Consider the following 24105-nt stretch of genomic DNA (forward strand, 5'->3'; position numbering starts at 1 on the left):
ATTCCTGGAGTCAGATACGTTTAATCTGATCTTCAGTCTACACTGTTTAAAGGAAAACGAAATACAATCTGCAGAAAAAATAACTTGGAAGAAAACATTTCTGCAGGAAGGTGCTCTCTCCATTCCTCTTCAATGCTCAGTTCTATTAATTGCTGGGTAAAATATAAGAAAGTTAGTTCATATGAGGAATTTTTCGTAACTCTGTTAAGTTCATAAGGTGTTCTTGGTTAACACTTCGTACAGACATGTCAAGCTTGATATTGTTTTTGTGAAGATAATTTTTTTCATACTTGAAACTTTAAGTAATTGGTTCTCTTCGTTGTATTTTATGCATTAAAGGCAGACATACAAGTGGGATTTTGGTTTTGTTGGCTTTTACTTTGTATTGCTCACTTTCAGATGCTTTATACCAGGGTTATGAAGTTAACATTTCATTAGGATGATTTTGGAAGTTCAAACTTCAGTCATAGCAGCATGATATCATCACCAATACTGTATAATTGTTAATTGAGGGCTTAGACTTCATTAGAGCTGTAATGGAAGGCAAATAAAAATACAGTTCTAAAGCCAGAAACAAGAGCTTTGAACTGTCCTGAGCCAAGCAAGTAATATGGCTTTATACTGCAACACACATAGCTGGAGTCCACAAATACTGACTGGGTCAATGCTGAGGTGAATAGGAAATTGTAGGTTATCTAGCAGTATTAGGAGAGAATGAATTTTCACCTCTGAATCTGCAGTGCCCCTACATGCTCTGTAAGGTTGCTTTATTCAGAATGGTGAATAGAAACCAAGTCTTGAGTCATTTCTGTTACTTAGTTTTTCTGTTAGTATTTCCTTCAACAGATTGACATGCTTGTAGACTGCTGTTTCTTGCTCAGCTGGAGAGTTCTCATTTACTGCCAGTTAGACAATGAATGCCACCAGCATTTTGTAAAATCCAGTTGGATTTTTTCGCCTATGTGACTGCAAAAATGCTACTAAAGGCATTTATTAGGCTTCAATGGCTACTTAGGCTTCAATGTACTTTATTGAAAAAAAACAAATTAATTCCCGAGGAAGGTTAGTTAAGTAAGTTATTATGAATTCACATCAAAATTTAATTAAGCATGAAGGCAGTAATTTATTATTTATTTCACAACATTAATAAGTGTAGTCATCCCCATTAGTCTTGAATAATTCCAATATAAGATATGCAAGTACTAGTAATGACTTATTTGACCATGGAGAATTAAAAATAGCACATTCTAAGGTATTCAAATGAACATTATTTTGATTGAAAATTCATTCAAATCATATTTTGAGATTATTTCCACTTCAGCCTTTGTGCATCAGGAGTAAACCCTTTGTAGTCAGCAAGCTGTGACCATAAGAGATGATCTGAAAATAGTTTAGGCAGTAGTTCAATGTTCCAGTCAAAAGCATAGAAGTCTGAATATAGTCCATTTCAATGGACTATAAATAAAGGCTCTTGTCCCCAAAAGGCAGTCATCAGTTCAGTTCTCCTGGTAGTCAGAAAGTTAAAATGTTATTAATAGCTCTAATTCTGGTTGATTCTGTGGTTAAGTTCTGCATTTGACATATTTGCTTCTTATAGGCTGCCATATGTTTCCAAGTATGAAGAAACATTCAGTGTGGTGGTAATGATTCCAAAGTTTATGGTGGACGTAAGTGCAGGAAATGGTATCTTCTTCATGTCCTAAAGTATATATACTTGTGTTGATGATAGAAACTGATTTTCCTCCTCAGCATCATGACTTCATATTCTACCCCACTTCAGCATTCTCTCTTTCAAAAGAAGATTAACGGTTTACGCTAGCCAGGGACATTGTGGTTTTTTTTTTTTTCCCTTGAAGTATCTTTAGGAGTGTGAAGCTCATTAAAAACAGCTATATCCTCCAATAGTCCTGTTTGCAAAGTACTGGAGAAAACCATGTGTCCATTTTCCACTGTGGTTGCCAACTGGTTTTTCAGTAAATTTTGAACAGGAGGCAGACATCTGATTAAAGTGAATGTCTTACAACAGGCCATGTTTTGTATATTATTAGTGGCTATGATGGTCTCATTTAATTACCAAATTCATATATAACTGTGAATAGTGCTTTCACAGAAAGTTTTCATGCTTTCCAAAACACTGCAGAGATTCTTGTTGCTTGCAAGTAGCATTTAAAGAGGAGCTTTAAACAGTTTAATTGTATGTGTTCGAGGAACTGTGTCATTCACACAACTTCCTTGGCAGCAACTTAATTCAGTTCGTTCTGCCTTGCTATGGTGAGAGGGAGAAGGAGGGAGGAAGGGAGAGAGTGAGGGGGGCTGGGGAGAATATGTAACTGGAGAGCTTATAGTATGCTAACTGTTCACAGTTTCCAGTTGAATTAGCTGTAAAAGACATCTGTGTTCCTGCAGTGTTGGCTAGAAGGTGCCAAGCATTTATGGTACAGCTATTAGACAGATTATTTTGGAAGGTATAACTTAATGTATTTTTCCAGAACAAAAGAAAAGATCTAATGTAATATATAGCAAATAAGTTAGCTTTCTAAGCAACTTAAGTTTCTTAGAATTTGCACACTGAGTGTAGCTCAGTATAGAAAACTTTATGCATGTTCTTTATCATCTTAATGCTGAAAAGTTCAGGGCTCATGTACTAATCAGAATGTAGAAAATGGTTACTTGCTGCCTGAAACATGTCTATCCTGTCCTGGAAAACTAATATAAAAAGATAAAATAATATTAAAATAATAATGATGCCCAGGAAATCATCTCTGTAATACTGAGTGACTCAATGACTAGCCTTCAAGTTTTCGTGTGCTTTAACTAACCCTTTCATTAAATTAGGAGGGGTTTCTAGCATTTAGAAAGCCTTTCTAGCAACATCTAGGCCTCAGCAATGGGTCCTTTATTTTGGGATTTTTGTTATGCAGTACTCAGGGACAGTTCCTCAACCTTCCTTTATTTTAGTTTAGTTTAGTTTCATTTTGTTTTGTTTTCTACGTTTTGTTTTGTTCTGTTTCTTCTAAGTGGGCCTCAGTATAATTCTTGACAGGACAGTGAGTAGACCAGAGCTTTACGTTACTGCCCTAGAAGGAATATGGAGCAATTAATCTGAAACCGGTGTATTTTCCTTTTTGTTACTGGGATGGATTTCAGCCCATCGTGTTGAATCCATTCAGCTTTGAGAGCTGCTGAAGAGCTTTTAATATGTATTTTAATTAATAGAAGCGATAGATTCATCAGATGTAAACTATGTGATATGCAGGAGTTTAAAATGTACAAAGAAGAAGGAAGAGATAGTGGAATGTTAGCACATTTTGTAACTCTCTGGAAGTAGGTAGACTACACTAGTGACATCTCTAAAGTACTCTGAGTTTTAGAATTTTTTAAAAAAATTTCCATGTAAACACCAAGTCTGACATTTAATTTTGCCATTTGTTTTACTGGTTGCTTTGGCAACTAATAAATAGTTTGTGTTAAGTGCTTTAGCAGCCAGTCTTTCTGCAGAAATGTGATTTGTCTAATCCTCTCGCAAGTGCTTGATTATTGCTTCATGTGCATAATGTCTGCTTTTCTTATGTTGTACTTAAACTAGAAATGGCAGAACTTTGTTTTCTTCAAAAAGTTTACAGACCATCCAGAAAACATCGCTCTTTAGTTTCAAACTTATGCTCACTTCCAATCTCTTCCTTTGTGATACTTTCTCTACAAATTTTTAAAACTCACTTGAGTATTTTCAAAAGAAATTAATACCAAACAAATGTGTGGGATTCACATGCTATTATCAACCACTAAACCCAGCCTGAATTAGTGTGCTCGGTATTTTTCTTAATAGACCAAAGCTTCCTAAAAATTGTAGAATATTCTGTAAAAATCATCAGAGAAGACGATCATGATGAGTTTTTAACTTTTTAAAATCACTGTCTAGTACTTTCTATGACTTCCTTAGCAAACGAGTCTCTTTACTATCCTAGTTATACTTATACTTACTTATACTTCTTTTAACTACCAAGCTATTACCTAGGAATGCTAAAAACACATAAAACAGCCAGAAAACAAGGGATTTTATCTACTCTGTGTCTATTTCTTCAGAACAGCCACCTGAAATTATTTTTGCAAGGAGTATTTTGTTGATGGGTTGGTTAATGTTGTGTGGTTCTTTTTGAGCTCAGACTTCAGTTTCCTTGCAGCTATGCTCTCATAGTGGATATGTCTTCACTGTCAGTATAGATGTTGTCCAAACTCACACATTACTCTGCAGATCCAACTGCAAGAAATTCAGCATTTTTACTGAAGTGTAAGTAAGGGTTTTGTACATTAGTGAATCTATAAAAGTAACACCTGAAATTGAAAATGTCACCTCTATTCAGGGAGCACCTGAAGGAAATACACTCAAGCGTGTTAACAGTGCAGTCAGAAGTGCATTAGAAATATGGTTAGTTGTACATGGCCTTAATAGACTGGCACAGACAAAAGTATCCTAGGTTTCTGATGGGCTTGTCCAGTTTGCTGACTATATTAAACTAGAACAGTGATCTTACCTGTACTGAACTTCATCTTTTACCATTATTAACCTATTTCCATGATCCTACTCTTGGAGACACTGGATTGAGAATTACTGGGCAGACTCCTCTACGGTTCATTTTGTATTTTATTTGACACTTCATATATTAGCATCAACAAACTCCCCTCAGTGTCCACATCACTTAATTTGTAACAGCTGGTCTCCTTTTTTTGTAGTAAAGAAAATAGGCCAGAATTGAATAGTCCAAGAAGACTGAACTATCACACATGCACGCAGGTTTTTCCCAATACCAATGGAGACAGGTGAATGGAGCCACGCCTGCTTAAACTGTACGTGGCCATTAAAGGACATCTTTATCCTGAGATATCAGTCCAGCATGATTCACTGTTACGCTTAAATTTATGGGAAGGAAAAGTATAACTTAATTTGCTCATTGTATGTTCTATTTTTCTATAATTGTTTTTAGACATTACAAAAGATTGATGCATCCGTCAGTGTTTATTCACTTGTTGCAAGCAATGCTTTTGGAATTATCCTTTAAATTAGTGGATGTGTTCAAAGGCAAATTTGAAAATAAAGCAAAGACTACATCAAAAGAGGGCCACACTATATTTATTCCAAGCATTCTTGGCAACAGTAGGTGGTAGCATTTGGAAAAATAAAAATTTTAAAAAATTGGTCAAACTATTTTTGTTACAGATTTGAGGGGGCTATGGAGAAACACCTAATAAATCGGCTAATAAATGTATTCTGGAGCTCTGTAAACGTAAAGTAGGTTCTAAAAAATAGAACCTGGAAGCAAAGGGAAGTGAACCAAAAGAACAACAGGTCCCTCTCTCTTAATACCTCATTTTGTTTGTTTGTTACGAATTTGGGGGGTGGCATTAGTTGACCAAAGCAAGTCAACTGAGTTTGAGAAAAAAAGGAAATAGTCCTTTTTAATAAATGTGAATGTTTAAAAACACAAAGTCTGTAATGAAACAGTGAATTAAAGTTTTTCTTTGTGTGAAATTTCTAGAATTAGAAAATCTTGATTGCCAATGTAGACAGACTAATATCCTATACTAGTTATTGTCCTTAGGATAAAAAAAAAATGCACTGCAGGGTAACGTTGCCGAACTACTTTTTGTAAATTTACCTTAGAATAGAACACTAATTACAGCAACAGGGATCATGTGGCAGAAATGTTTATGTTCCCTGTATTCCCAGGGCGCATGGTATTAGAAATTGTTAGTTATTTTTTTTGTTTTCAAGTGAGACTTGTTGTGGGGGAAAGCAGAAAAGTGCAGCCAGAGTCCTGTTCTTACCATGTTCTTGTCTGAGAAGCTGGTGCAACATTGCATGTCATATGCATTGACAGGATCTAGTTGCAATACTTTGAAAATGAAATCTGTGCTTTGACAACAGCCATCAATCTAGATTTAATAATTTTTATGTCTTTCTTGATTGCATACACAACGTTCTTCTTCATTTCCTTATGGTGTGTTTTGCAAGTATGTCTTTGTGTTTGAAAGTTTTAATTGTCACCCACTGACTTTGGTTACAATGGCAACAGAAAAGCAAAAATTCACAGCAAAGATTTAAGTAGAGAATCTGTGTCTTGGAATGTCCTTATTTAGTTTTAGAAACAGAGCTGGTAAACATCAATTTTGCTTCTTAGCTACTCATGAAAAAATAGTAACTAGTTGAAGCTGTTTTTACCTTCTACAAAAAAATCCTGTCACTCAAATTTTTCATCATATAATATGCAACTCATTTGCAGATTTTTTTGTTTGGATGCCTAGTATTGGTTTATTGATAGACTTTTAGCAAATAAAAATTGTGAACCATTACTTCTTCACCCTGTTGCTTTATTTAAAAGCTCTGGAGACTGTAAATGTTCACATGTTCTACTGAAGGATTGCAAAAGTAACATTCATTTATAACATTCGAAGGATTATTCATGGAAAAATTATGCAAAGGAAAAAAACAGTGAGATCCTTTGGGACATGTGTAAACTTTTCCAAATGTTCTTGCCACAGACCGCTAAACAGTACTCAGTTCATTCTGATGAAGTTGTCTTACATTCCCTACTGCAAACAATTTTTAATAATGTTTTAATATTTTTATACGTTATTTTTTGTACATGTCAGCATAGACTTGAAAATGATGTTGAGAAATAATGAAAACCAAACCAACCCTTGTTCGTGCCAGCTGACTGGAAAATCCTACTAAGAGTGCTTTGTCTCCATGAAAGGCAAAAAAAAAAACAGAATAGCAATCATGGTAACAGTATGCACTAGGAGTGGAGCCAGGAGAGTGAAGAGAGTAGTAGCAGATGACTTCAGTTATTGGAGGGAAAAAAAAAAAAAAGAAGAAGAAAAGGGGGGGGGGGGGGCAAAATAACTCATTCTCAAATGAATTTAAGTTTTGGAATTTTGTTATCAGCAGTCTCAGGCATAGTTCCCCCAGCTAATTGCTCAGCAGTCTGGTATGTCCATAAACATCCCTTGGTCTGTGCAGGTTTCATCAGCATCTCACCGCTTACCCTCCTTGGCATACTTCTTGGCACAGGCTTTCTTGTATTTTACCCCTTTATAAAAACGAGGTCATCTCCCCTGTGCCCCATAAGTCACGCTGACACTCTCTGCGCCCTGTCTTCTTACTGAACTGACAGTACCCTGCAGCAGAGTTCCAGTCTAACGAGAGCTCTGAACTTCTCAGTTCTTCATAGACATTTGACAGCAGAGCAGATGTAAAGACTTTATAAAGGTTTATAGGCTCAGATTCTTTTTGTCTTAACACAGAGTTAACAGAGACAAACTGTATATATTTCCTTCTATTGCCTTGGAGATGAGGAAGATACGGAACTACGTAGAAAATGGCCACTCCAGAGAGAACATCATCAGCATAGGTGATACTTGTCTTCACCTTCTCCCACAAAGCATTCTTTTTTCATTGGGATCTTCCCTGAAGACACCTAACTAGGAATTAAAATAAGTCCATTATCTCCTTTCACAGGACTGATCAAAGCAATTGTAATGTCTAATGGTAAGGAAGCCAGGCTGGAACTGTTGGCTTAAATTGTAAGGCTCCTACACCTATTCCAACAAATTCTGTCACCACTGGGACATCTCACCTTACTTGGGCAGTATTTTAACCTGTACTGAAGTCTGATACAACAGGTTTTATATCAGTCTTCAGTCTGAGATACACAGTCCTCTTAGTCATATTACATAATTTGTTTCACTTTTTTTTAACAAACTTTTCTTCTCTCTGTCCAGGTAATAAAAGCTCTTGCTATAATTAATTTATAATGATTGCAAATATTTTTGTTTCTGTTATATTCATAGTGTAAATTTCACCCCATGCTTGCTAAATGGGGATTTCATTTCCTAAACTAAAGTGAACTGTAGATTCTCAAAGAACTATTTTTGTTGATAGACATCATCTCTATTTTTTATTTACAGGTTTTTGTTAGGGATAATGTTTGAACCTGTAAACTACCTGGAGATAAAGCCAGCTGACTTCGATTATGTTATGGCTTGATTGTGTCAGCATAAAGCTTGCTATTTTGCTGTTTTTTCTCTAGATAGATGTTTTGATGTAGTCTCCATGCTTTGTGTCAATGAACATTGTCTTAAAATCAAACTAATTGAACAGTCTGATTGCTTTGAGTTTAGTGACTTTCCACGGTGAGAAACTTAATCCTTTAAACTGTTATGTATTACATATAAATAACTTAAATTTTCTGTGGCATAGTGGCTGTGTGAAAAAGCACTGCAATATACTAGTACTCATTTAAGGCTGTGCTTTGAGATTGCTATTCTTTAACAGGCTGTAGTTTCAACAATTTATTAAACATTGTTTCAGTAGCTCTCAGTGAACTGTACTGTCATCCACTTAAAAGGATTTAATGTAAATCATGATTTAGAACTGGCAATAGCGCCAGAGAGAAAGAACTGAACAACACAACGGGTAGCCATAGAAAACTGAACCAATCCGGTAGCCACATTAAGGGGCATCACACTTTCCTTTTATGCTCTAACTGGTGCTCAGCCTCCATGGCAGAAGAGGAGAGTGAACCTTATTCACCTTGGGGAACAAGCTTCTAACGTTTTCTTACAAATGCAACATTTTAATTGAAAATGTATCAGCACATTGTACTCAGCCTTTTTCTTCTGACCTCCCAGGCATATGGTTCTGGTTGAATGTCTGGATCAAGAAATGATTAAAAGTGCATTTTTTTAGAATTGCATGTGACCTTTAAACATAAGACCTTGTCTGAAGCCACATGCCAGTGACTCATGCTACTAGTGTCATGTTTCACAAATTCTCAGTTGTGATAAACAAATGGTAGCAAAGCCAAGCAGGCAAAAATCCCCTCCTATATATGATGGTGTACAGGAAGAAGGCAGAAAACAGGATTCAGTGTGTTTTCTCTTTTTCTTCTTTTCTCCTCCCACTAAATGATTTCCTCTCTCTCGGCTGTTAGAAAGTTTCCTATTTCTTCTTGTCTTGAGGCTCCTTTTTTTTTTTTTTTTTGATCTGTTTTGCTGCTACTTAATCTGTACCAAGTCTGGAAATAAGCAGGTATGGGGCAGACAGCCACTTTCATGACCACCATTCCCACTTCTGTCATGAGTACCAACATCACAACCAAATATTTATCAGTGAAATCTTAACTGTTTATTGTGAAGCCAAGAATAGCCTTGCGTTCACTGAGTATGATGATAGGCTTTGTTGTTCACTGCTGTATTGCAAAGTTCATTGCTGATCTTTTGCGAACAGCATCAAGGAACTGGAACAAGAATATCTTGTCCACGTTTTCCATGGGGCCTCATAAAATGTGTTAAATGAGAGGAAAAATAATTGCAGTGAGACATTGCTAAAGCTCATAGATGAGTGAGAAGTAATACATCTGTCTGGACATAGATACGTGAAAAGCCCCTGCTTTCTCTTACATGCTTAAACAGTGAGTCACTATAAGCAGGTCGTTTACCATGTATTCACAACATGGAGTTGTGAGTAAAACACAAACGTGTGTGGACACTCCTGCTCACACCCAAAGTGCAAACTGACTGTATGGTTCTGCATGTTACACTTTGGCACATCCAGCTTTTTTAAGGGTGCCAAGAATTTTTTGTAGGAGTTCATTGTTGAAAGTATGTGCAAAGCTGTTTTAAAAATTGCTTCCAGGCAGTTCAAGTATATAGAGATGAATTCATAGTAGAAATGGATGTTATAACCCCGATGTGGAAGAAATACTTACTCAGAAATGGTGTGTTCAGTATATCTGTATTAATTTTAATCAGCAGCTAAGCACACAAGCCCATGACATTTCTGGGTTTTGCATCAGTTCAATGTTAAATTATGTGTGTCTTTTAGGTCCATCTGAAGTGTCAGCAATTATGAAATTCAGCAGGAGACCAACATGTCCTGATGCCTCAGTAGCAGCAAGTCTACCTACACCTCCTGTACCCAGGCACAGGAAGAGTCACAGCCTGGGAAACAAGTGGGTACACCAGGCTGTCTCACCATCAGGCAATTTCACACATCACAAAGGTTTAATCTGGAAGCAGAACACTCTTTGGTATTTGCCTCTTCCCTTTCCTGTATTGCAGGAGAGTTTCAGGCTTTAATGTCTATTCTGTAGGTTTTCTCTTTATACTTTGTTGACACTGTTCTCTGCTAGTGCCAGAAATTGTCAGTACTCCAAAGTTGTGTAGATACTTTGGCCTGTGGATGCCTGGTGTGCAGAACGTGTTTTTTTTTTTTTTTTTTATTAACATCTGGACTAATAAATCTAAGGAAACATGGTAGCTTCTTGGCACTCATTATCGTTCAGGAAAGTTGTGAGCTTTTGGACTGTTCTAAAGGTTAGAAACATTTTTCTCTGTACCACTTACCAGCTAAGCAAGAGCACCTGCTCCCCAGTTAAGGGTAGCATATACCAAATTTCACATTTAATGGGTTAACAAAAAAAAGTAGTTCGCATAATTGATGTGTTAGTTCAGCTTAATGCAGGATCACTGAGAAGTGCCTTAGCTGGAGCCTGCTTGTTTTTCTACCTTTGCATCTACCCATGATGTTCACATACTGGACAGAGAGGAGTAAAAAACTTACATAGTTTCCCATTTGCAGAAAAGTGATGCTTGTTACTTAAAAAGGCTGCTAAAATTTGAAACTTGTTTAGGTAGTCCAGGAGCATATATACAAGCAGCGGGAAAATGAGCAGTACCATTTATCTGCTTGCTACTTAATAACCTGTAGATATTTATGATCATTGTATGATAAGGCAAGGTCTAAGCAGAAAAATCAGACAGAAAGGGTTGTTATCAGATGGCATAAAAAGGTTCTTGCATTTTTGTGTTATCAGATGACCTAAGAAGGTTCTTGCATTTTCCTCTCTATATATTTCCAGCATGATGTGTCAGTTCAGTGTAGTGGAGAGCAAAAGTGCCACCTTCCCGACGGAGAAGCCACGCCACCTTCTGGATGACAGTGTCCTGGAGTCGCACAGCCCAGCCCGCAGCCACGCACTGAACTCAATTTTCACCAATGGCGTTTCCATAGGTAGGGTCTGGGGGGGAATTGATATACCTGTTTTTCGGTCCCGGTTCTCTGGAAACTCTGAGAGATCCCCAAAAGCAGGAAATTATGAAGGTTATTAGCTCCTGGGCAAAAATTGATCCCTTTTATAGAAGAAAGTAGATTAGTGCTACTGCTCAGATATTTAGTCAACTTTATCTCAACTTTCCAGAATTACCTAGTGATGGTTTTGGTAAAAGTGGCATGAAGGAGCACTTTCTTCCTATATGTTCTGTACATAACACGGAGTGTTTGTTAGCCTTCGCAGGTTAAAAAAAAAAAAAAAAGTGCTACTGCCAAGACAGTATATATTCACAAAGAATATATTTCTTTCACAAAGAAAACTAGTTTTTACAATGTATTTTAGAAGGTGAGAGAATAATTTAGCTGTGCTCGCTGAGACATAAAAGAAGCTTAAAATAAACTTGTGAAAAATGTTGATGACAATAACATTATGGTATTATAATTAATTAACTATAATAATAAAAACATCAAGAATCTGTATTCTAAGCAAGAGAAGGCAACCTTTTACGTGACTCAGGTTATTTCTAGAATAGGAAATAGACTGCAAAGGCTAGCAGAATACTTAATCAAGGAGAGCTTGACACTAAGATGATCTTTGAACTTCTGAAAATACAGCCACAGTTCACTTCAGTGTTATACTGAGCATTAGAGCATCACTCTTGGACATATTAAAACTGAGTTAATAGCTACGCAAGGGAAGGAGGGACAAATTGGTCATAGGCTTCAAAGAGAAAAAGGGATTATCATTGTGAATTCCATCACATTGATTTGTTATGGCTCGTAGCAGCAGCTGGCATACCATCTGTTACAGGTGTGCTTGCTTGTTGAAAACAAATAATGCTATCTTGTCTAATAATTCTGAATTACAGATGTTGAGGTAGAAATACTGCTTTACAAAGTGATTGTATTTTGTGTTCCTGAAGTATTCAGCTTTTAAAGGAAAGGCAACATAATTAAAAGAAAAGTAACATGCAGATATCTGGTATTTAAGCACAGCAACAATGATGACTTCATTCGTCAGTGAGAAATTATAAATAGGCTGATGTAAGCCCCTTCCAATTTTAGATGTTACCGTGGTCTCTAAAGACCAACTTGGAAACATGGTTTCAGTGAGCAATTTCCATGATAGTATATAAAAATTATTCTGGTGAGCCACATACAATGGCTTTTTATTTTCCCCTGGGTGGTTTCCTTACTCCTTCTCTGTACTCCTCTTTTTCTAGATAGCAGTGAAAGCTCAGAATTTAGTGAGGAGCTGTCATCAGGGCTTGAAAGGTGAGTTAGTTTTTGTTTACACTCACTGAGCACTATACAGATTTAGCTGAGAAATTCCTGAATGATCCCTAGCATAGATAAGCAATAAATCAAGTTATTTTTATCAAATTATTGATCAGCTATTAAAAAATTGAAGACATTTTTAACGTAAAGCACTGTCAAGTTGTTGTGTTTTTCTTCCAACGGACCTGAAAAAAATGGGAACTACCTCTTTTATGTTTACCAAACCCTAACTGTTGAAGTCTCAAACTAGACTTTAATTATCAGATATTTACATTCACAAACAGGGGTCGTTTGTATGCCACACTTGGGCCTAACTGGAGGGTACCAATCCGGAATTCTCCCAGGAGTCGAAGCTGTGTCTACAGGTACAGTTCAGGCCTACTTTGCTCAGTGTATGGTGCTAAACTCTCATTTGGGCCTCTGCTCTTTCCTAGATCAAAAAGGTGTTTTGTGTCTTAAAGTATTCTTGTATGACTATATCAGCTTATGTGACTCTTCCTGTCCCACTTCTAAAAATTCCTGTTAATGCTAAAACAGTGTCAGGGCCAATTCAGATGAAATTCAGTTCAGGTGCTGATTCAACTGGTAATTACATCTGGCTTCCATACTGCAGAAAGCTGTTGTTTACTTTTGAGTTTTATGACATTACAGAAGCAGGTTTGTCATGAAGGCTACATTAGCATTTAGATTGACTTGTTTTTAATAAAATTATCTGTGATGAATGATGAGGTTAGAAGGATGCCTTCTCTACCCTTTCTCAAAATTTCCTTCCTGATTTGTAGGACAGCTACCCATAACATCTATTTGTGTCAGAGAGCATTAGTAGGATGTGTTGGTTTTGTACAGTATAGAGGTGTGACCTTGGACCCATAGTAGGAGAGGGAACAACTGCAGTGCGTGTGTAGCAGGTACTCCCAATGCTGCTAGTCATTAAACCATGGACTTTTCAGAAACAGGTAATCCATTTACAGCCCAAAGAGAGGTGATGTGGAAAATTGTGTGTAGTTAGTCATAAAATAAATTAAAAAAATAAAATTGGTTGCATTCATACCTGTTGGAACTTGATAAATTCTATGATAGTTGGAAGTGAAGAAGTATATATAAGTAGTAAAGAAAATAAGGCCCAGATACAGTATTCTGCAAATACTGAGATTTAGTCTGAGTTTAAATTGAGTCAGTTTTTATTTCGTCTAAATTACTTTACTATGGCTTTTGTAGAAATGTTGATATAATGCATAAATGTAAGTGCAGCCATTTTACCTGAGCTAGTAACATCTGACAGCAGTGCAAGTCAGAAGTTCTATAGGATTGTAAATATATATGTTATAAATAAATAAAGGAGTAACATTTTAACAATATTTCAGCTATACCTGCTTCTGAAAAATACTCCCTTGTGCACGTCTATATAATAATACTGGGAAGAATACACATTAGCACAGACAGGGCAGTTTCATTTGATCAAAATAGTCACACCTGCCAGTTTGAAGTGCAGGTCTTGTATAGGTAGGTGCTGCTGTGTATATCACATTCACTAGCCTGTGTTTTCATGATACCATCTGGCTTGTTCATATACAGAATGATGTTTCTTTTGCAACTGACTGTGAGATTGTGTGCATGTCCTTTTCCTTGTATTCATTATCAGACATGATTAAATTGTCTCTGGTAAACTTCATTGGACCTTACATTTACAAAATATCAGGACTGGGATTACATGACAATGAAGAGAGGTTAGCAGCAGATAATTCTAGCAGATCATCACTCACTAATCAATCTTTGGTTGTTATATTATTAGTAACTGTTTATATTTCTAACTTAGCCTGTACTTGGGTTCTTTCAGTTGCAGCACTTTTTACTGTAGTATGTGGGAAACTCTATCAGGAAGCCTCTGTCAAGGCTGTATGAACTCTTTACCAGGGATTTGACTCTTTATTAGGGAGTGTAGTGATAGGACAAGCTTTAAACTAAAAGAGGGTGGATTTAGATTAGATATAAGGAAGAAACTCTCTACTATGAGGGTGGTGAGGCGCTGGAACAGGTTGCCTAGAAAACTCAGGGATGTCCCATCCTTGGAAGTGTTTAAGGCCAGGTTGGATGGGGCTTTGAGCAACCTAGTATAGTGGTAGGTGTCCCTGCCTGTGGCAGGGGGATTGGAACTAGATGGTCTTTAAGGTTCCTTCCAACCCAAACCATTCCATGATTCTATATTTGTACTGGGTATGAAAACAATATTTTAATCACTGTACAATAACAATTTGTTACTGTTATTTAGTTAACTTTTTTTTCCAATTAGCCAAGGTAACTTCATATATTTGTTTTTGATAGCTAAAGCTTCTTTTAAGGTAAAATTATATTTGTGGGAGCTCTTATTGCTGAAATGTTAAGCTACTAATTTTCAGAAATCCAGATAATTTATTTAATTTACCAGAATAAAAATTGAAACTTGCTCTATTTCCCTTTGGCTTCAGGCCTTAGTATTTATTTTGCTTTATTTTTGTTTTATTTTTTATGTCTAAGCCCTGAGAATAGAATCTTTTGTTAACCTGCTCTTTTTAAAGATTCTGCTTCCCTTTAGATGTCTAGGTCTGGAAAATAGATATTTATAGAGTCAAATGTCTAGTGATAAAATATATTCAAGGCGATACAGGAAAAGTATTAGAGTTAATATTTAGAATTATATTATTTACTTCTTGTCCTTCTTTAGCTCGAAACGTATGGTAATGTTATGTCTCTCTAGCCCAACAGGGGCCTGCAGCTACACGTTAGGTAGTTCTACAGGAGTCATTTCCATGGAAGGGCCATTAAGGAGAAAAACACTGCTCAAAGAAGGCAAGAAACCTACTGTAAGTGATTCCTGTTCTCCCTTTGATTCTTATTCAGTAGTGATTGTTTTAATTTCCAGGATTACATTCAACTTGCAGACATAGTACACAAAATAATGTTCCTTGTTATTACCAACTGCAAAATCATGTGGAAAGTTTTAACTAGGTTATAACGAGGTTCACAGATTCACAGATTTCTCTAGGTTGGAAGAGACCTCAAGATCATCGAGTCCAACCTCCGACCTAACACTAAGTACTCCACTAAACCATATCCCTAAGCTCTACATCTAAACGTCTTTTAAAGACCTCCAGGGATGGTGACTCCACCACCTCCCTGGGCAGCCCGTTCCAATGCTTAATAACCCTTTCGGTAAAGAAGTACTTCCTAACATCCAACCTAAAACTCCCCTGTCGCAACTTTAGCCCATTCCCCCTCGTCCTGTCACCAGGCACATGGGAGAATAGACCAACCCCCACCTCTTTACAGCCTCCTTTCAGGTAACTGTAGAGAGCGATGAGGTCGCCCCTGAGCCTCCTCTTCTCCAGGCTGAACAAGCCCAGCTCCCTCAGCCGCTCCTCGTAAGACTTGTTCTCCAGACCCCTCACCAGCTTGGTCGCCCTTCTCTGGACTCGCTCGAGCACGTCCATGTCCTTCCTGTAGCGAGGGGCCCAAAACTGAACACAGTACTCGAGGTGCGGCCTCACCAGAGCCGAGTACAGGGGCACAATCACTTCCCTCGACCTGCTGGCCACACTGCTTCTTATACAGGCCAGGATGCCGTTGGCCTTCTTGGCCACCTGAGCACACTGCTGGCTCATATTCAGCCGACTATCCACCAATACTCCCAGGTCCTTCTCGGCCAGGCAGCTTTCCAGCCACTCATCTCCCAGCCTGTAGCTCTGCTTGGGGTTGTTGCAGCCCAGGTGCAGGACCCGGCACTTGGCCTTGTTGAACTTCATGCAGTTGACCTCAGCCCATCGCTCCAGCCTATCCAGATCCTCCTGCAGAGCCTTCCTGCCCTCGAGCAGATCGACACACGCACTTAGCTTGGTGTCGTCTGCAAACTTACTGAGGGTGCACTGGACGCCCTCATCCAGATCATCAATAAAGATATTAAAGAGGACCGGCCCCAGTACCGAGCCCTGGGGGACTCCACTAGTGACCGGCCTCCAACCAGATTTGACTCCATTCACCACAACTCTCTGGGCCCGGCCATCCAGCCAGTTTCTAACCCAGCGAAGCGTACGCCAGTCCAAGCCCCGAGCAGCCAGTTTCTCGAGGAGAATGTTGTGGGGAACGGTGTCAAAAGCCTTACTGAGGTCAAGGTAGACCACGTCCACAGCCTTTCCCTCATCCACCAAGCGCGTCACTTGGTCATAGAAGGAGATCAGGTTCGTCAAGCAGGACCTGCCTTTCATAAACCCATGCTGACTGGGCCTGATCGCCTGCTTGCCCTGCAAGTGCCGTGTGATGACCCTCAAGATAATCTGCTCCATGAGCTTCCCCGGCACTGAGGTCAAACTGACAGGCCTATAGTTCCCCGGGTCTGCCCTGCGGCCCTTCTTATAGATAGGCGTCACATTGGCTAGCCGCCAGTCAACCGGGACCTCCCCCGATAGCCAGGTTGTAATTCTTGCGTGTCATTTGATTTACAGCAGCTTTGCTTCTCCCTTCATTTGTACAAAATGTCTCTTGTGGCAGCAAAGCAAGTCCCAGACAACATTCTAAATCAGTGTGCATTTCTGTGAGGGCAGAAATTTAGTATCATGGTGAAATGGGAAGGCTGCAGGGCATCTACCCTTAGCACCAAAGTCATGGTCATTCATACTTACCCTAAATTCACAGGTCTCCAATGGTTCTGGTCTTACACACTTGATAATTTTTTGTTTTCTTTAGAGTTCATTGAAAGTTTTTGTGTGGAACCCTACTGTTCAATACCGAAAGATTTGAAGAATTGCAGAAATGTTATCTCAATAAATGTTACTGATCAAATGAAGACGTCTAAGTTTTGTCCAGTAGAAGGCAGCATGCTACTTTGCTGTGAAGCAATCAGTCCTGATACTTTTAGGAGATACCCAAGTAAGATGAGGCAGGGGGGGTTGCAATTAGATGATCTTTAAGGTCCCTTCCAATCCAGACCATTCTGTGATTCTGTGAAGATGGATTGCATTCACAGCCAGACACCTAAATTTAGGTATTTGGTTTGATTTACACCAGAAGACACTCTTTATCTAACTTTCCATTCCTGGCTTCTAAACTTACCTTCAGTAGCACTTGGACTTGCTATTGAATAGATTTTTTTAAATGTGTGAGATATGCTAAGTTTCTGTTATTGTTTTCCTTTCTGATTCAGCTCTCCTCGTGGACTAGATACTGGGTTATGCTTTCAGGATCAACTCTTCTGTACTTTGGAGCAAAATCTTTACGAGGCACTGAAAGAAAACATGTAAGCTTTAAATTTGTTCTAAAAGCAAAAATTGCATATTCATAAGCAGATCTGAGAGGGTATTTGAAGAGTATTTGCTTTTCTAGGGTAAGCAATATGTCTGCACAACTTTTGCAATGAGAAATTAATCCCTAGTACAGACTCAGCTGTGACTTACTTGTCTGTCTCTTCCAGTATAAATCTACACCTGGTAAAAAGGTTTCCATTGTGGGCTGGATGGTGGCACTGCCTGATGACCCTGAACATCCTGATATTTTCCAGCTAAATAACCCTGATAAAGGTAGATGTTGCAGGGTGGGCATTCTCTGCATTGTATTTCTATGATGGGGAGTAATAGCTATTGCTGAGTTTGTAGATGACAATACTTACAGTGACACTCAGTTAAAAGAATGAAGAGAGATTTTCAGGGGAGGATACAAATGAAGTTGATCATACTTCTATAATACCCTCTAGTATTTCTGTGGTGTCTACAGAGGTATTGCTGCATAGACAGTTACTGTAAGTTTTGCAAAAATTGCCAGACCAGTGTGAGATTTCTGCATGTATATGTACCTGCATACCCTAATCCCTGAGTTCTGAATAGCTTTCTTTAAATTGACCTATATCAAATCTTGACTTACAGTAAGGAAAACTAAAATATTATGAAAGTTCTCCAAACATCTAACCATTTACCAAAAAAAATTTAATTAATTAATTTTTAATAATTAATTTTGAAGGGCTGTAACTCTTCCACTTTGATCCAACTTTAAAGAAAGATCAGAAAGACTCTGGTATTATTTTGTACTTTGAGTGGTTGCATAAAGATTTCTGAGGCTTCCTTCACTTCTCATGTGGTCAATTTCTGTACTGGACATGGATTCACATCTCTGGTGATAAGTGCATCTCTTGGTTGTTGAATAAAATGCATAATGTGTTTGACAGCGAAAAAAAATAAAAATAAAAATTACAAAAAACTGATCATGGAGGAAATGTGCAGTAGGATACTGACGAAAACTAAGTTTCCAAATATCAGAAACGTTCTTATAAGTTTGGCAGTAACTGCAACAGTCTTAGTGAGAAGAAAGCCAGGAGTAAATTAGATCACCGCACCGTCCTATCCAGACTTTTCTGTAGCTGTAATTTGGCCTCTCTCCCTACACACTCTCCTTAGCTTCGCAGAGCACTTACGTTCTCATGCTGCCTTCACCCAAGGATTGTTGGATAACATGCCTCACGTGGGCTCTATTGTATGAGCACCATGCTGTGTTAATTTTGTACCTCAAATGCTCATTAACAGTTTACTTAACAACTTCATCTTCTGCATAGGATTTAGAATTCACTGAAGCAGTATGTCTGCAAGTTTAGAGCCGTCAATTCTCTTATTTTTATAGGCAATGTTTACAAATTCCAGACTGGTTCAAGGTTTCATGCAATATTATGGCATAAGCATTTGGATGATGCATGCAAAAGCAACAAGCCTCAGGTAAGGCTGTGAAACTCTTTCTACCCGCTTTTTCCTATTTTTCAGAAAACCCTTACTAGAAAAGATACCTCTTTTAAATGTGTGCACACAGTCCTGTGGGGACAGACATAAATCCTTGTTTTGTACATTGATCCAATTTTTCAATAGAAGGAATGATTTTTTTTTTTAAACTATAGAATTCCCACACCAAATCAGGATTTGTCACGGTCTACCTATAGGTTTGGTGACCCTAACAGCATACAACCTCTACAATTGCAGCTTCAAGTAGGGTAGCCCCATCTTTACTTCAGAAGGGGCTTTCTCATGAACAGAGAAAGTAGCAAACATACTGGCATTTATACTGATGGCTGGGTTTATAACTACTTATTGGAGAGAGTGTCCTATAAAATGTTGTTTGTCCTTTATAAAGCAGCATCATTCTTCTCTTCAGGAAAAACATTCGTTCTTAGAAGGATTTCTCAATGTTATATTAATAGGATGATGATCCATATAGGATATATATATATATGTACACACATATAGGATATATAACAGGATGCAGCTTAAGAATCCTCTTTACACACACAGCCCCCCAACTTTCTCCCCTAATGACTTCTTAGGATACTTTGTCTGGATTTGGTCCACAAGTAGAAAAATCATTTGAGTCTTTATCTTCCAGTTACAGGGTTAGCCCTCTTTGGGGCATTTACGACTGATGATGCCTTTTGCATTAGATAATAAATTATCAGTACACTGTATTTTGCAGTTTCCCAATGCTGTAATATGCTCAGGAGCAATACACTGTTGAATAGTTTACGTTTTCTTCCAGGTACCTGCTAATCTTATGTCATTTGAATAATTTGCTCTCTTACCTGCTGTGACTTCAAGTGCCAAACTGAAGAAACAGGTTATTGTTCTCTAAGGAGGAAGAGGAGAAAAGAGTGGTTTTCCTGATGTGAGCCAGCCACAGCTGGTTCAGCACTTTCCTATGTAACTTGAAAGTGATTCTGAAACATCTTTTAAAAGCAGAAAATGAATGTTGTCCTTAGGACCAGACATAGTCTCATGCACTGAGTGAAAGAAAACAAGTTAGATGGACAGAAAATCAATCCTGACTCCTGCAGGATTCTAGAGCACTCAACTTTTTGTGGTCACAGACTGTTCCTGAACTGATGTTTGACCACAAACTGAGCATCATATCTTCTGCCTATCCTTTTTTAAACTGTTATTTTTATTGTTAAGCTGCTTTGTGTGACTGAAGAACATTTGGCCCATGTTGGGTTTCAATTCTTTCTAATGCACAGAATGATTGACAGTGTTAACTTGCTGCAGAGTGTCAATTAGAATAGAAAATTGTGGAACAACATTTTTATAACCTAAGTGCACTGAGTTGCTTGGCAATGTGGCTGCCTCAGATTTTGTATCAAATCTCTGGACAATTCTGCTGTTCACATTTGAGCTATTTGGGAAAAATGTATTTTGGCACAGGGCATTTTCTTTTCATTCAGTTACGTTACTCAGAAATGCCATGACAATGTATTTAAGGTGTATGTTTTTAAATTTATGTTGTGTTAAAGGTAGTGTTTCATTCTCTTACTAGTGGTATAGCTGCTTACATTTTTATTTTTTTTTGAATCTGGATGCTGTTCATCATAAATTCCTTGACACATGGAAGGAGGTGATCAGGTCCTATGATTCATATGACGCTGGCTCTTCAGAATGATTCCATGTCATTATTTTCTGTTCTGTCTTTCTGTTGATGACCCAGCCCCATTCAATTCCAGTACATGATGCGCCTTAATGGCATATAGTCATGGTACTGCTAAATCATGACGTCAATGAAAGCTAGGCAACGCTGTCTGATAATGGAACAGGTACAAAGAAACCTCCATGTCAGTGTCCACACAAATAAAAAAAATAAATAAAAATACAGAGAGCCTTATTATTAACTGGTCTTTTCCTGTAAAGGAACTCTTCCGACTCTTCCTACTTCCATAGCTATATCCCTGCTGTGCCCTAGCACACCTGTGGTCAGAGTTTTTAGAATTTTATTCCCATGATAAGTTCAGTCCTTTTTCAATGTGAAACTCTCTTGCTATACGGCATCACTGTTCATACCTCCTTAATCACAGAAAGAGGAAAATCTCTTTTGAATTTCCTAAGATTGCATGGAGGAGATATTTTCAATACATCCAGCTTTGCAGACCATGAAAAAATGAAAGACAATTAAAATGAATAGAGCCTATATTAGAACAAGCTCCCTGGAACTAGTGGTATTTATTCCTGTGGCCTTGCATGATTTTCTGAATTTTGATTTTGAAACTTCTCTAACAGCAGCAACAACAATCTGTACTGTTAAAGGTAGGTTGACTGTAATTTTTGTGTTATTTTAATTGTCCATATTACAGTCCTGAGAATTAAGCCTAATTCATACCAGCTTTTCAAGAAAACCATTTCCTGACAACTCCTGCATTTAGGTCCTGGGACATGAAAATTTATGTAAAGTTGACAGAGACTCTTCAATAGATCAAGAGTTGTGTGAAAAGAGTAGTATTGCAAAATATACTTTTTTTCACTTTGTATGTTAAATTAAGACAAGAATGAACCAAGAAAAACACAAGCGAAGTCAGAGCATCCAGTGCTATTAGAGACAGTGTAAAAGCTTTTGAATGCTAAAAACCTGTCATCAGTAAATTAATTCAGACTGTTAGGATGTATCATCTGAATTATTCTGCACCTGTGGACTTGTGTGATTAGTTATCAGTGAGATTATTCATGAAAATACAGGTGTTACGTGGACTGCCATCTTAATGAGTATGCTGCCTATAGCCACATGTATCATGTATTATTAGCATTCATAGGGTTTGAATGATGTCCAGTTTCTTCAGTATTTTAGATTACACTTACACCCTTAAAGCTAAAGATGGAGTCTTATTTCTCAGTACATATTATGTGCAGATACATGTATTGTCAAAATACTATCTGTTATAGAGTAGCTACGTTTTAGGTGGGCCAACAAATAAATACCTAGGAAGACAAGGTGTTATATACAGGAATTAAATCTTAACTGCCAGCATCAAGAATGGTGATCAATGATGACACACTAACCAAAGAACAACTGTGCATGTAAAGAAGTGATTTTGGGGTGGATGGTTGTGGGTGGTTTTGTTTCTGTGTGTGTGGTTTTGTTTTGTTTTGTTGTTTTTTACTTTATTAGTAGCCCTTTCCCCTTAAAAGGGAATAAACTGATCTGTCTTAAATGTAAGCTAAATTTAAAATGCTCATTGGCATAATGTGCATATATATTAGAACACCAATGACATATTTTCCAGCATATTGTAATTGAGATAAACTAATGGATGTCATGACAAATTTCAGTTATGTCTAACAAGCTTCCCTTGGAAAGAAGAATGATGTGCCTGTACACACTCAGAACTTAATAGCTTTTAGAATTTAAGGGTCTTTAAAGTGTGTATGTTACTATATTTACAAGAGGCAGATTTTTCTGTTCTTCAAAGATATACTTTTACTCAAAATTATGAAATTATGAGCCATAGAGCTTGTTGGAGTAGTTACAAAAGGGTCCATTTTCACTTCTTTTAAAAAAAATTTCCAACTAAAAAGGAAACATCTTTACCAGAAAAGATCCAAAATAGTGTGGCATGAATGAATTAAAACATTTATGAATGATTCTTACATCTAGTCATTTGTCACTGAGATGTGTATTTGAGGAGAAATAAAACCTTTCAAATAATCCTACTGAGAACCTTGGAATTTGGGAATGTGTCAGAAGAACTTGAAATCATTCACATTATTATAATTTTAATGTTTATATATATATAAGATAGATGAATGTAGTAGATAATAGACTTACACAGTAGTCAGGTAAAGTCTTTTCAGTATAGCAAAATTGTGAAATTACTGTACAATATAAAAAAAGATTCAGAATGATGGAACGGTTTAAGAATATTATTAAAAATAGCTTGATCCAATTTTAAATGAATTTATAAATATTAAACAGTTTGTGGCTACTGGTTTGGGATTTTTTGCTGTCATTTGACAGCATTTGATGTCATCAGGTACTTTTAATGTGAACTGAAAGCTGCTATTGACATACAACACATTGCAAATAGGTACTGGTTAATACACCATTTTCACAAAAAAATGTCACAAACCATGCAAGTTTCATCTATCAAAGAGAGTAACTGCAATAGTTGTGTAGAAGCAAACATTATCTCAGAATGACTCCAGGATTGTGAAGGTATACAATGTATTCAGGCAATATTAACTACTTAATCTGCGATTTTAATGTTACTCGGTGCCAAAATGCATGTTTTTCCAAATAGCAGTACAATGAGGCAATGATAGTCCTTTTCAAATTGCAATTTACTTGTCACATTATAATCTAAACCAATTTCAACACTTTGGTTTGTTTTGTGTGAAGACTGTTGCACTATTTTTGGCCGTATTTTTCAGCAGTCCACTGCATGCCATTTGTGTAAGGATTCTTTCTATAATTCTTGTGAACTGTTTTCACCTGTAATAACCACTAAACCCTAGCATTGGAATCTAGGTTTTTGGCAAAGTATTTTGTTACCTCAGTCTTGTATCAATTTGCTGTACTTTTCAGCTTGTTACATTGATAATGATTGTTTCACTAATTAAATACTTTAAGGTAAAAAAAAAAAAGTTTGTTTACTTTGACAGCAATTACATTTGGTTGTAGATTTAAAAACGTGTGAAATATGTATGCTGTTAACAATAAAATATTTTAAAAAGGAATAGTAGAGGTACAGAACGAATTTTTCAGCTCAAAGGCAGCCATTTTATTTGTGAATGAATGGTAATACAATCAAACAGATTTAATAGTGTATACCGTGCAGCCATTCGATAGCATAAATACAACAGATTCATAATTTCTAACAGAAAATTGAAAATCCCTCCAGATTTTCAGTTCTGGGTTTGGAAAGTCCAAAGTAGAGACATTTATCTTACTGTTTTCCAAATGAA

The 24105-nt window shown here is 37.3% G+C and overlaps 1 protein-coding gene across 4 annotated transcripts in view; it reads left to right on the top strand.

The window, feature by feature from the left end:
• RALGPS1 (Ral GEF with PH domain and SH3 binding motif 1) overlaps nucleotides 1-23877 on the top strand; it is a 111460-nt gene extending 87583 nt beyond the window's left edge. For all 4 annotated transcript variants that reach the window (XM_083807056.1, XM_083807057.1, XM_083807058.1 and 1 more), the window contains 9 exons: nucleotides 9884-10010; nucleotides 10920-11071; nucleotides 12334-12385; nucleotides 12673-12753; nucleotides 15123-15228; nucleotides 17562-17654; nucleotides 17829-17934; nucleotides 19025-19116; nucleotides 19925-23877. In XM_083807056.1, coding sequence (XP_083663182.1) covers nucleotides 9884-10010; nucleotides 10920-11071; nucleotides 12334-12385; nucleotides 12673-12753; nucleotides 15123-15228; nucleotides 17562-17654; nucleotides 17829-17934; nucleotides 19025-19116; nucleotides 19925-19954 — 839 coding nt within the window. In that variant the 3' untranslated portion in view covers nucleotides 19955-23877. The remainder of the gene's footprint in view (nucleotides 1-9883; nucleotides 10011-10919; nucleotides 11072-12333; nucleotides 12386-12672; nucleotides 12754-15122; nucleotides 15229-17561; nucleotides 17655-17828; nucleotides 17935-19024; nucleotides 19117-19924) is intronic.
• Nucleotides 23878-24105: the final 228 nt, after the last annotated feature.

Source organism: Anser anser (genome assembly GCF_964211835.1).
Source record: "Anser anser genome assembly, chromosome: 21".
Classification (NCBI taxonomy): Eukaryota; Metazoa; Chordata; class Aves; order Anseriformes; family Anatidae; genus Anser; species Anser anser.